The sequence below is a fragment of the Dendrobates tinctorius genome, unplaced genomic scaffold (genome assembly GCF_039654945.1).
Source record: "Dendrobates tinctorius isolate UK_male_01 unplaced genomic scaffold, ASM3965494v1 ptg000040l, whole genome shotgun sequence".
NCBI classification, from domain to species: Eukaryota; Metazoa; Chordata; class Amphibia; order Anura; family Dendrobatidae; genus Dendrobates; species Dendrobates tinctorius.
In genome coordinates, this window is record NW_027361708.1 from 29,214,619 (window position 1) to 29,229,098 (window position 14,480).

The 14,480-nt window shown below is 43.2% G+C and overlaps 1 protein-coding gene across 8 annotated transcripts in view; it reads right to left on the reverse strand.

Moving 5' to 3' along the window:
* TBATA (thymus, brain and testes associated) overlaps positions 1-14,480 on the reverse strand; it is a 77,785-nt gene that overhangs the window by 12,471 nt on the left and 50,834 nt on the right. For all 8 annotated transcript variants that reach the window (XM_073574888.1, XM_073574887.1, XM_073574885.1 and 5 more), the window contains one exon: positions 8,747-8,832. In XM_073574888.1, the coding sequence (XP_073430989.1) occupies positions 8,747-8,832 (86 nt within the window). The remainder of the gene's footprint in view (positions 1-8,746; positions 8,833-14,480) is intronic.

The following is a 14,480-nucleotide window of genomic DNA, read 5'->3' on the forward strand; positions in this document are numbered from 1 at the left end:
ACTAACAGTAGCCATGGGGGGTTCCTACGATGCCCTAGACCCCTCGATCACAGCCGGAGAACTAAATAGGCCTAAAGAAAGAAAGGGGAAATCTAAACTGCCCCAGAGCAGACCCCAAAGCAATAGGCAGCCCCCAACATATAATGACGGTGAAGCAAGATGAAAACACTAACACAGATAGAAAGATAGGTTGAGCAAACGATGGGGCCCAAGCTAACTAAAAAGGACAGGATAGAAAAGCTGCTGTCTGCAATCCGCAAAAAATCCTACCAAAAAATGTCCCAACCGTCTGATAGGAAAAACAGGTCCTGAAGTCGCTAGGACTTCAAAAAGACTATATCAGCACTCAGGTAAATTCTGAAGACAGAGCAAAGAGACAAACCGATCAGAGACAAAAATGGAACTCAGCACATCCCTGACCGGGGATGGCTGAACTCCAAAAAACAAGGTAAACAGAACAAAACTAATAAGTTCAATAGCAGAGCAAAAACTTATCTTTGGGAAGCAGGAATCAGACTGGTCTCCAAGAATCCAGCAGAGAAATCACCAGCGACTCAGAAGGGCGTCGGCTGCCTTATATCCAGTCAGAATTTCCTGTTACCCAGTCATCATCTACCAGATCAGGTGTTTGGTAATCAGCCTCACTACCTTCCTTCACCAGAAGAGGGAGTTCATCAGACATCGACGGTGAAGGGGAAAATGAACTCACAACACTCATCATCATCAGTACATAATTGAAGCATCAGAGCTATTAATAGTACATGAATATGGCACCAGAAATATAATCAGTAAATAAATACATCATCAGAACAACCATCAGTACATACATTTCACCAGAAACACCATCAGTACATGAATACATCACCAGAACTACAATCAGTACATGAATGCATCACTAGATCCACCATCAGTACATGAATACATCAACAGACAGACCATCAATACTTGACTTTGTCACCTGAACTACCATCAGTAAATTAAGATGTCACCAGACCCACCAGAAGTACATGAATATATACCATATATACTCGTGTATTAGCCAAGATTTTCAGCACTTTTTTTGTGCTGAAAACGCCCCCCTCGGCTTTTACACGAGAAATCTAGCGGGGGAGGGGGCTTCCAGAAGACATCAATACTCACCCTCCATCGCTGTTTCTTCATCACTACATCTCTGTCCCCGTGCTGGCAGCTCCATCCTGTGTTCAGCGGTCACATGTTACCGCTCATTAAGGTAATGAATATGCATGCGTCTCCACTCCCATAGGTGTGGAGCGCATATTCATTACCTTAATGAGTGGTACTGATATTGTATATATATGTGTATATATATATATATATATATATATATATATATATATATATATATATGAACAACGACAAAGCAAAGTCCAGCAATAACGTGAGCAATCCAGGATGCTGTTAAAAAAATGTTTCTTTTTATTCATAAATCCATTAAAATGCAATGGTCCAAGCAGTTCAAAACAGCAATAACGCAGGAAAGTCGTGCAGATAGGACTACGCGTTTCAGCGGTAGAACCCGCCTTCTTCACGGTCCAGAATCTAATCTGCTTTCCAAACATGGAACCTTATATATATCCCACTCCCATCAGGGTAATTATAAACATATGTGAGAGACTTAAAAACATGTGCTATAAAAGCAGATCAAACATATAAACTATCCACGTATTGATCAGTATACAACATGCATAAACTAAACTAATTCATTTAACTCTGAATTATTACATCTATTACAGGTGGGAATTAGTATGGATGCTATTTCAGACTTAAAAAATTTATTTTTTGTGAAACACTGATTGTCCCAATATACCACTCACTCCCTAAAGTTCATAAAGAGGTTTTTCCTCCCCCTCTCAGACCTATCGTGTCTGGGATCGGATCATTTAGTGAGAAACTAGGGGAGTGGGTTGATTTTTATCTTCAACCTTTAGTGCCATTAACACCAAGTCATCTTAAAGATTCCAAAAGTATAATACAGATTATGGAAAAATTTCATTGGCAATCTGATTATGTGTGGTTATCTTGCGATGTGGTGGGGTTTTATCCTTCTATCCCCCATCACGTCGCGTTACGATGCATCACATATTATTTGTCCAGATACAGTAATTATGAGGATTCCATTCAGAGGTTTATTGTCTCCTCAATTCAATTTCTTTTAAGCCACAACTAATTTGTGTTTGATGAGAGATATTTCCTCCAGACACAGGGTGTGAGCATGGGTGCCAAGTTTTCACCTTCCCTAGCTAAGGCTGGTTTCACATTTGCGTTTTTTAGCGCTGGAAAAAAACGCTAACCTGCGCATGCGTTTTTTCCCCTATCTTTAACATGGGTGCGCATACTTGCGCGCTTGTAAGCGCATGTATGCGATTTTCATGCGCTGCGTTTTTTTGGGGTGTGCGATTGGATTTTCCAGACGCATCATGTTGCATTTTTTGGCCCTGCAAAAAAGCGCATGCGCACATATGCGCACGTTTTGCGCTAAAAATGGCCATTATAGCCTATGGATGCGCATATGTGCGCACTGGCATGCTCATGTAAGCGTTTTTTTGCATATGCGTTTTTTTTTTTTAACCATGGAATTTAGGGGTTTGAGTTAGAGTTAGGGTTAGTTAAGGGGGTTTAGGGTTAGGGTTAGGGTCAGGGTCAGGGTTAGGGTTGGGTTTTGGGTCAGGGTTAGGGTTTAGTATGGTTTGGTTAAGGGTTAGGGTCAGGGTTAGGGTCAGGATTAGGGTTAAGTATGGTTTTGTTAAGGGTTAGGGTCAGGGTTAGGGTTAGGGTTAGGGTTAGGGTCAGGGTTAGGGTTAGGGTTAGGGTCAGGGTTAGGGTTAGGGTCAGGGTTAGGGTTAAGTATGGTTTTGTTAAGGATTAGGGTCAGGGTTAGGGGCAGGATTAGGGTTAAGTATGGTTTTGTTAAGGGTTAGGGTTAGGGTTAGGGTTAGGGTTAGGGTTAGGGTCAGGGTTAGGGTTAGGGTTAGGGTTAAGTATGGTTTTGTTAAGGATTAGGGTCAGGGTTAGGGTCAGGATTAGGGTTAAGTATGGTTTTGTTAAGGGTTAGGGTTAGGGTTAGGGTTAGGGTTAGGGTTAGGGTCAGGGTTAGGGTTAGGGTTAGGGTTAAGTATGGTTTTGTTAAGGGTTAGGGTCAGGGTTAGGGTTAGGGTTAGGGTCAGGGTTAGGGTTAGGGTTAGGGTTAGGGTCAGGGTTAGGGTTAGGGTTAGGGTCAGGGTTAGGGTTAGGGTTAGGGTTAGGGTCAGGGTTAGGGTCAGGGTTAGGGTTAGGGTCAGGGTTAGGGTTAGGGTTAGGGTTAGTTAGGGTTTAGGGTTTGGGTTAGGGTTAAGTATGATTTGTTTAAGGGTTAGGGTCAGGGTTAGGGTTAGGGTTAGGGTCAGGGTTAGGGTTAGGGTTAGGGTCAGGGTTAGGGTTAGTAAAGTCATGGTTTGGGTAGTGTGAGGGGCCACCTAAAAATGTTGGAAAAAAACGCATACGCGGTAAAAACGCGCTAAAAACGCATACAAACGCATAAAAACGCTGCGTTTTTTTCATGCATGCTCATAAAAATGCTTGAAAAAAACGCAGCAGTTGTATGCTTATGTATGCGTTTTTTCAATGCGTTTTTTTGCGGGAAAAACGCGCTGCAAAAAAAAGCAAGTGTGAAACTAGCCTAACCTGGTTATGTCTGTGTGGGAAGAAAATTATATCTTTAATATTGATAACCCATACAAGGATAATATTGTTTGGCTGGGGAGATTTATTGATGATCTGATATTTGTCTGGAGGGGTAGTCTCTCGTCTGCAAAAAGTTTCTTTTCTTATTTGGATTTGAATGATTTCAATCTAAAATTTACTAGTAGTGGTCATGAGGTATCAATTAACTTCTTGGATTTGAAACTGACCGCAGATCTGGACAATGATGGGGTTCTGATATCTCCCTATAAAAAATCCATTGCATGCAATAGTATTTTAATGGCTTCCTCTAATCACCCCAAACATGTCATTCAGAATATTCCTGTGGGGGAGCTTATTAGACTAAAAAGGAATACTACATCTAGTGACAAATTGGAGGAAGGAATTGAAATGACCTGTAATAATTTAAAAAAAGGGGGTATCCTAATTGGTCCTTGGACAGAGCCAGGAAAATGGTAGCAGGCATGGATAGGGTTAAGCTGTTGGAATCTACTGAGAAAAAAAGACAGTTTGACTCTAAAAAATCTAGGGTGGTTTTCAGTACCAATTATAGTCCTCAGTTTAATTCTATTGTTAAAATCATCAAAAAATATCTTCCCTTGTTATCTCAGAATGATATTTTGAAAAATATTGTGGGAAATAATGATATTGCCTTTGTAGCAAGAAGAGCCCCGACTTTAGCGACATTATTATCACCCAGCATGTTCAAAGATCCGGATAAAATTTCCCCTAGCAATTGGTTAAAAACAACAGGATTTTTTAAATGCGGTGCCAATATCTGTAAGTGCTGCGGTTTTGCTAATAAATCTAAAACATTTACATCTATCTCCAATAAAAAACAGTTTAATGTTTGTTCTTTTATAAACTGCAATACGGAGAATGTAGTGTATCTAATTAATTGCAATATATGCCGCATGCAATATGTAGGTTGCACGATGAACCCCCTTAAAACTAGAATCCGCAAACACCTATCAGACGCTAGTAATTTGCCTATGGTTGGTGCATCAGTAGTATCCCGACATTTTTCAAAAAAACATAATGGGGATTTACGCGGTTTCTCCTTTATGGGCATAGAGCATGTAAAAAAAACATTGAGAGGGGGAGATTTTCATAAAAAAGTGCTTGCAAGAGAAAGTAGGTGGATATTTGAGTTGGGGACTCGCATGCCACAGGGCTTTAATAACCGCCTGGATATCATTATGCACTATTGATATATTTGTATTATATAATGCTGGTTAATATTATTATTCTATGTTTTTGTACCACTGGGGCTATGTGCACACGGTGCCGATTCTGCTGTGGAATTTTCCGCGTAGATTTTGCTAAATCTTTAGGGTAAGATGATCTGCGTTTTGCCTGCAGATTTGTCGCAGATTTGGTGCAGCTTTTGTGCGGATTTCCCTGCAGTTTCCGCCTGCAGATTTCTATAATGGAGCAGGTGGAGAGCTGCAGCAGAGCCGCACAGGAGAAGCGATATGCTGCTTCTTTTATTCTGCACCAGATCTGCGCAGAAAAATCTGCAGCATGTGCACAGCCTTTTTTGTTCTACATAGCCTTAAATGGTACTGTGCATCACGTGCTGTTGTGTTGTTTTTCTGCTGCGGTTCTGCAGGGCCAAATCTGCTGCGGAACTGCACGGAGTCTGCTCTGTGTGCACAGGGCCTTAAATCTTATGGTCAGGTTATTGGACATTCCTAATGTACTTTTCTCCAATATGTTGAATTCTTTCCTTATAATCTTTATGCATGTTGTATACTGATCAATATGTGGATAGTTTATATGTTTGATCTGCTTTTATAGCACATGTTTTTAAGTCTCTCACATATGTTTATAATTACCCTGATGGGAGTGGGATGTATATAAGGTTCCATGTTTGGAAAGCAGATTAGATTCTGGACCGTGAAGAAGGCGGGTTCTACCGCTGAAACGCGTAGTCCTATCTGCACGACTTTCCTGCGTTATTGCTCTTTTGAACTGCTTGGACCATTGCATTTTAATGGATTTATGAATAAAAAGAAAAAATTTTTAACAGCATCCTGGATTGCTCACGTTATTGCTGGACTTTGCTTTGTCGTTGTTCACATTTGTATGGATGGACTCCTACATCCAGATCCGGGCACAACGGAGTTAACCAGGTCAGCTGAGGTTCCAGGTGGTTCACAGGAGTGAGCTGGTCTACATTGTTGGATATATATATATATATATACACTGTATATATTTATATATATAATATTTTTTTGTGTGTGTGCATCCTTATACATATACTTGATTGGGTAGAATGAAGCCCAATCTATGGTCAGCAATGAGTGGAACAGGCTACCATGAGAGGTGTTGAGTTCTCCTTTAATGGAAGTCTTCAAACAGAGGCTGGTCAGATATCTGTCTGAGATGGTTTAGTGAATCAAGCATTGAGCAGGGGGTTGGACACAATGACCGTGAAGGTCCCTTCCAAATCTAACATTCTATGATACCTAAAAGGCTACGAGTCTGATTACAGTCGCAAAAGCTTGTATCTAATGCGGGCCTTTTTGGAATGGGTTTTATATATGTCTCCATCTATTTTATGTCAGAGTCAGGCACAACTGATGACAATATCTAGGTGTGTCCCTTCCAGCACTTGACTTTTCATGGAGCCAGATTAAAAAACAACATTCAACACAACAACCGATGCACCAGGTGTCATGATTCCAAGGAAAATAAGTTATAGCATCAGCTTCTTTCCAGTATGAAGCCTGACAATTAATCTCATAAAATGACACTTTTATAACTTGTTGTCTAAGTTAATCAACAAGAGGCATATGAGCAGCACTGGAGAAAGATTAGGTAACTAATATTCAGTATAGGTCAAAAGGTTGGACACATGTGTTCCTGTCATGATTTTCCTTATTCTTATTGGAATGTGTATGTAAGGAGGTGGCAAGGAACCTCATGTGCCTCCTCTCCCTTAGACACTGTTCGGACAATAATGGGTGGCACCCTGACATTGTATTAATGTTAATCTACTGTGTGGTTTACGAATGTTTTATTATTGTGTGTACTGTAATGTGTAATGTCTAAAGTGTCATATGTATATGCAAATAATTAGTTCAGGGATAGGAAGAGTTAACCATGGGCTGTTCCAACATGCTGACAAGGAAGGAATTTCCTGTTCCTGCAGCAGAGTCGGGCAGGCTTGCCCAAGGCAGGACGCTCGTCTGGGGGACACAAGCTGCCAAGGACTGTCGGGCAGTGTGGACGGGTCCTGGTGTTGAGGACCAACCCCAGAAGGACTGGATGGGAGCTGTGTAGACCGTGAATTGTCACCAAGTTGCAGGGACAGAGTAGGAAGCATTGTATTGTTCTAGTAAAGTTTTCCCATTGGAACAGACTGAGGTCTGTGGTGTTTTTCTGCAAGCTCATCCCCAGCGGCAGGAGTACACCTATGATGGAGGTAACTGACCATACCACAGGACTGGGATATGACTACCACCTCGTGCCACATTGTTACACTGTTACAAGCCCTGCAGCTACAGAACTAGCGAAGAAGAAGCTGCCGCCTCCCCAACAGAGTGTGAGGAAATGGGTGGAGCAGCCAGAAGTAACTCCACCACAAACGGGTGGAGCACGAGAGAGAGAATCGACGTGTCAGGAGAGAGGACGTCATTATCGGACAATATGCAGAGACAGAGTATGTCCTTCTGCGGTGGCATCAGACACCAAGACAGGAAGCGATCTGTGGCCCGGGCAGAGACGGGCCTGTGCTTGGAGGCCTGGTGGATGAATGAGTGGGAGGAGTGGCGCCCTTTCCAAAAAGGCAGGCTGTGGAGGATGAGGAGATCGCGGGACTGGGGGAATCAGAACTGAAACCGGAAAATGCCCGGAAGACCTTGGAGGCTGTCCTGAGAGTGGTCGTCACGACCATGGTTACCAGCTACCGCAGCCGAACGAGAAAATCCTTACCATTACATACTGCCAGTAAGTAACAGCAAGAGCATTACTCTTATATCTGGTACACTTATGTTTATTGTGGCAGCTGCATTACTAGCACTTTAGCATTAGCACTTTAGCACTGAATACACACATGCTGCTATTAAAAATTGGCACACAATTGTGTGGTTTGCCAACAGTGGCATTTATTCTTATATACACGTATACCTCTGATTGTATGCGCTGTTGCCACTCCATGCTCTTTGGTATGAAAATAGCCCCCCCTTTTTGGCTCAAGTAGCCTGTTGATGCATGTATATCTTGACTAAATGTTTTTGAATACATTTGGATTTTTGCACTGAATATTGGTCTATTGTAATCCGAGTGCTATTTTTACTGGTTAAATAAGTTTACATTTGATCCCCTTTTTCCTGCTACGGTAGTACTATTCTGTATTATTTTTTAAGATTTATTTGTGAATAAAAATATTGTTTTGGCATAAGATACTCCGTCTTTTTTCCTATTTTTCTTGCTTTAATTAGCTTGTATGGGTTTTGTATGCAAAATGAGCACAAATGTAAGCATAGCATAAATAAATTTTTGTGAAACAAATTAGTATATTTGTTAAACCTTAGATTCTTCAAAGTACCCCCTTGCACTCTGATCACAGCTTTACACATCCTTGGCATTCTCTCAAGCAGCTTTAGCAGGTAGTCACCTGGAATGGCTTTCCAACAAACGTCAAGGAGTTTGCAAAGGTGCTGAGCATTTGTAGGCTGCGCTGCCTTCACTTCGCATCCAACTCATCCCAAAGCATGTCTCATGGGTGAAAGTGCAGGTCATGTCATCAGATGTAGCAGTCAATCCCTCTCCTTCTTAGTCACCTAGACCTTACATATTCTGGAGGTGCTTTAGGTCATTGAACAGAAATGCTGGTCACACTAAATCAGCTTGTCTGTAAAGGATTCAGGTATGGATCCTAGTTCTCATTAGAAATGGAACCAGGGACACAATTGTGACAGTTCTTACACATTTGCTCATAATGCTGTCACCATATACAATTACGTCTTAACTTAATGTTAACTGTCACTTTAAGAAAGAATAGTTTTACCCAATTCTTGCAATGCAGCATAAGTAATACCTCTTGCTTCTCTGTCTTTTTGTCTGTCGTGCAGACTTTTGCTGCAAGTTCTTTCAGCTCATCCCGCCATGCTTCAGACATGGAACCTGCGTTACAGGAGATTAAAGAGTGATGGATTTACTGCTGTGATTCCTACATGAAATTAGGGGGCTGGTGCTGTCCGTGATTTTCATGGACCCATAGACTTGTGTGGTTAATTTTGATCTGTGACTCGGATCATAAAGGCCATGTGCACAAATTCAGCATTTGGTGAGTTTTTTACCTCAGTATTTGTAAGTCAAAACCAGGAGTGGAACAATCAGAGGAAAAGCATCATAGAAACATTTGCACCACTTCTGCATTTTTCACCCACTCCTTGCTTTGGCTTACAAATACTGTTGTAAAAAACTCACCTAATACTGAATGTGTGCATGGGGCCAAACAGACAAGTCTTCATGATTTTCTGTAGACCACTCAGTGTGTAAAATACAGTCATGGCCAAAAGTGTTGGCACTCTTGAAATTGTTCCAGAAAATTATTTCAATCGCACATGTTTTTGTAATACACACGATTATATCCTATGTATGTAGTGGAACAACACAAAAATAGTGAAAAAAGGCAAATTTCACACAAAATCTCAAAAATAGGTCAGGCAAAATTGTTGGCACCCTCAACTTAATATTTTGTTGCACGCCCTTTGGAATAAATAACTGCAATCAGTCGCTTCCTGTAACTGTGAATAAGCTTCTTAGGCTAGTTTCACACTAGCGGTCGTGGGCGCAGCGCAGGGCTGCCACTAAGCCCCGCCCCTGGCCATGCCCCCTCCAGTCAGTTCCTCCTCTGATCACATGAGGCTGCATGCGATCAGCGTATCCTATATTTAGCGTTGGATGCGCTGGCCTGATTTTGCTGGCGCTGCGCCCAGAGCACAAAAATGCAACACGGCTCGTTTTTGTGCTCTGGGCGCAGCGCCAGCAAAATCAGACCAGCGCATGTTTAGCACATGATCAGCGTATCCAATGCTAAATATAGGATACGCTGATCGCAAGCAGCCTCATGCGATCAGAGGAGGAACTGACCGGAGAGGACGCGGCCGGGGGCGGGGCTTAGTGGCGGCCCTGCGCAGTGCCCACGAACGCTAGTGTGAAACTAGCCTTACACCTCTCAACTGGAATTTTGAACCGTTCTTGTTTTGCAAACTACTCCAGGTCTCATATTTGAAGGCGCTTTTGCCCAACAGCAATTTTAAGATATCTCCAGAGGTGATTTAAATCTGGACACATTGCTGCCACTTCAGAACTCTCAAGTGATTTGTGTCCATACATTTCTGGGTGCTTCTTGAACTATGTTTGGGGTCATTGTCATGCTGGAAGACCATACCTAGGATGAAAACCCAGCTTTATGACACTGGGCATTACATTGCAACCCTAAATTCTTTGAAGATCTTCAGATTTCATGATGCCTTGCACACGGTCAAAGCACCTAGAGCCAGAGGCAGCAAAACATCCCCAAAACATCTTTGAACCTCCACCATATTTGACTGTATGTATAGTTCTTTTCTTTTTAGGCCTCATTTCATTTTTGATAAACGTAGAATGATGTGCTTTACCAAAAAGCTCTATCTTTGTCTCATTTATCCACAAGATACATTAACAGAAATGTTTTTGCTTACTGTCATACATTTTGGCAAACTGCAGGCTAGGTCCTTATGGGTCTCCTGCAATAGAGTTTCACTTTATTCAAATGTCGACGGATAGTTCATGTTGACACTGATGTACTCTGAGCTTGCAGGAACTTCATTGGGGCTACTTTTCCACCATCCGGACCATCCTTCATTTCTATCTTTCATCAATTTTTCTCTGCCATCCACATCCAGGGAGATTAGTTACAGTGCCATGGGTTGTAATCTTCTTGATTATGTGGCGCACCTTGGACAAAAGAACATCATGATCTCTTGAGATGGACTTGGAACTTTGATTTTGTTGATATTTTTCAACAATTTGGGTTCTCAAATCCTCAGACATTTCTCTTTTCCTCTTTCTGTTTGTTCTCCATGCTTAGTGTGGAACATAACAGACACAATGCAAAGATTGTGTCAATTTTATCTGGTTTCAGGTGTGCTTTTCATATTGCCCACACTTGTTACTTTCCACAGGTGAGTTTGAATGAGCATCACATGCTTGGAACAAATTTGTTTAGCCACAATTTTGGAAAGGTGGCAACAATGTCCAGTCTTGTGTGAAAATATATCCAATTTGTTTTTTTTTTTTCTGTTTTTTTTTTTTTTGCACTGTTCCAATACATACAAAGGAAATAAATGTATTTAACAAAACGCGTAATTGCAATAATTTTGTGGGAGAAATACTTTATTTTCTGAAACAATTTCAAGGGTGGCAACACTTTTGGCTATGACTGTACATGTGAACAGCCTTGTAGATTAAGTGAAAAACACTGATAGAATAGGTAAATAACTCACGGACATCTGAATTAGGTCTTAACATAAAGTGTAGTGGAGTACAATCAAAGCCAAATATTTCGGCTTTCTGTGCGTTACAGAATGAAATTTAGCAGGGCAATGAAGAGACATTGGATTGTATCATAATTATGACAATTTCTAGTCTAGGTTATGGTAAAGCTGTAGGCCCATCCACTTCTCTTTTTATTGTTACAAGTGGCAAAAAATTAGAGCCATCAAAATGTTGCAATATTTCTTGCGCAAAATGTGGCTTTTGACAAAATCTTCTCGGCATGAGTATATCTATAAATCTCCTCTGTCTATAATGTTTAGTTGTTAGACAAGATTAGTAATTTAGTGCTACATCTGGACCTTCTGCCTTCCTAATCTATTTCACTATAGGACTGTATGACAACTGTTATTTTTTGTCTAGTAATTTTTTTTTAAAGAAATGCATTAGTGAACAGTGGAGAAAATCTCTGTATCCAATGGATACAATAAACATATAGATGGCCAGTGTGGCCCTTAGATCCGAGGACTTGGAGGTTGTACAGAGCCATAATAATTTCATATTACGAGGGGCGCCTGAAAACTTCGAGGCCCACCCATGAAATCTTTTTTGCATGGTCTTGTTTTGCAATGCAATATGTTATTTAGTTAGTTGAATGGTCTCATCAGCAATCTGGATTTATTTTGATTTTTTTTGTTTCTGTTACAGCATTTTAAAGTTGGATCGCAAGGCTGAAATATGGAAATGGAGAAGTTGGCAAAGTTCACACATCGGCTGCTGCAATTCACTCCTGTGGTTTCCAGCTGCTTCAGCACCCACCCTATTCCCCTGATTTGGCTCCCTCGGACTATCACCTATTCCCACAGATGAAAAAGCACCTTGGTGGAAGGTGGAATTGCAGCCATTGCAACAGCCAATGTGTGAACTTTGCCATCTTCTCCATTTCCATATTTCAGCCTTGCGACCCAACTTTAAAGTGCTGTAACGGAAACAAAAAAAATCTAAATAAATCCAGATTGATCATGAGACCATTCAACTAACTAAATAGCAAATTGCATTGCAAAACAAGACCATGCAAAAAAGATTTCATGGGTGGGCCTCGAAGTTTTCAGGCACCCCTCGTATGTATAATCAGTTTCTGAGACCTGTGCCGAGGGCAGGCTAAGTAGCTAAAAGCTTTGTTGTCTCTTGTCCTCTAAAAAGTTTGGATTGGACAATTTGCTCCCAGAAAAAATTGCGTTTTTGTCATGTATCTATAATATAACGGTGTAAGCGTCACTCTGTCCGAAGCCTTTATAGACTGCGCAAGCGCGACGCACCTGCGCAGTCTGGCTCCAGACAGAATGAGGCAGCCAGCGGTGAGGAGTGTATGGCGCTGGAGATGGCGGTACCGTACACACTGCATCTCTGACGCCATACTTACATACCTGACCGGGAGGAGCGTTGCTGCCGCTCTTCTCTTCGGCCGGAGACCGGAGCAGGAGTGCGGCCAGAATCGCGCATGCGCATAGCGCGATCCGGCGCCATTTTCCTGGAGACACATTTGCAGTGTGTCTTCAGCAATATGGCGCCGGACAGCGCTATGGGCATGTGCGTGCTCCGGCACCAGACTCCTCCCCCGGCCTCCAGCAGAGCAGAACGTGACAGCGCTGGAGCACAGGAAAGAAGGGTGAGTATAATTTTTTTTTTGTATGTGTGCAGTTTAATAAGGGTGAGGGGGACCATACATATCAGGATAAGGGGGGGTGAGATGACCGTGCATACCAGGATTGGAGGGTGAGGGGACCATGCATACCATGAAAAGGGGGGTGAGGGGACCGTGCATACCACGAAAAGGAGGGTGAGGGGACCGTGCATACCACGAAAAGGAGGGTGAGGGGACCGTGCATACCACGAAAAGGAGGGTGAGGGGACCGTGCATACCACAAAAAGGGGGGTGAGGGGACCGTGCATACCACGAAAAGGAGGGTGAGGGGACCGTGCATACCACGAAAAGGAGGGTGAGGGGACCGTGCATACCACGAAAAGGAGGGTGAGGGGACCGTGCATACCACGAAAAGGGGGGTGAGGGGACTGTGAATACCCTGAAAAGGGGTGTGAGGGGACCGTGCATACTACGAAAAGGGAAGTGAGGGGACCGTGCATACCACGAAAAGGGGAGTGAGGGGACAGTGCATACCAGGAAAAGGGGGGTGAGGGGACCGTGAATACCACAAACAGGGGGGTGAGGGGACCGTGCATACCACGAAAAGGGAAGTGAGGGGACCATGCATACCATGAAAAGGGGAGTGAGGGGACCATGAATACCACGAAAAGGTGAGTGAGGGGACCGTGCATACCAGGAAAAGGGGGGTGAGGGGACCATGCATACCACAAAAAGGGGGGTGAGGGGACCATGCATACCAGGAAAAGGTGAGTGAGGGAACTGTGCATACCAGGAAAAGGGTTGTGAGGGGACCGTGCATACCACGAAAAGGGGGTGAGGGGACCGTGCATACCACGAAAAGGGGGGTGAGAGGACCATGCATACCAGGATAGGGGGGCTGAGAGGACCATGCATACCAAGATACGGGAGTGAGAGGACCATACATACCAGGGTTGGGGGGTGAGGGGACCATGCATACCAGAATTGGGGGGTGAGGGGACCATGAATTCCAGGAAAGGGGGGTGAGGGGACCATGCATACCAAGAAAGGGGGGTGAGAGGGACCATGTATACCAGGATAGGGGGTGAGGGGACCATGCATACCAGGATTGGGGGGTGAGGGACCATGCATACCAGGATTGGGGGGTGAGGGGACCATGCATACCAAGATTGGGGAGTGAGGGGACCATGTATACCAGGATTGGGGGTGAGGGGGCCATGCATACCAGGATTGGGATGAGGGGTGCCATGCATACCAGGATAGGAGGAGGGAGTCCTCCTGGATGGAGAAAGAAAAATGTTGTGAAGAAGAAACGGAGAGTGGTGGTCATGGGGGATTCCCTGTTGAGAGGAACAGAGGCCGCTATCTGCAGACCGGATATAACTTCAAGAGAAATGTGCTGTCTTCCAGGTGCAAAACTTAAGGATGTGTCTGACAGGATATCAGGACTCTTCAGACCTACAGATGACTACCCATTCCTGCTAATACATGTGGGGACAAATGACACAGCAAGAAACGACCTGGAAACCATCTGCAGTGACTTTGTTAAACTTAGGCAAGAAAGTGAAAGAACTCGAAGCGCAGGTGGTCTTCTCTTCCATCCTCCCAGTGGATGGCCATGGAACAAGCAGGTGGAATAAGATTC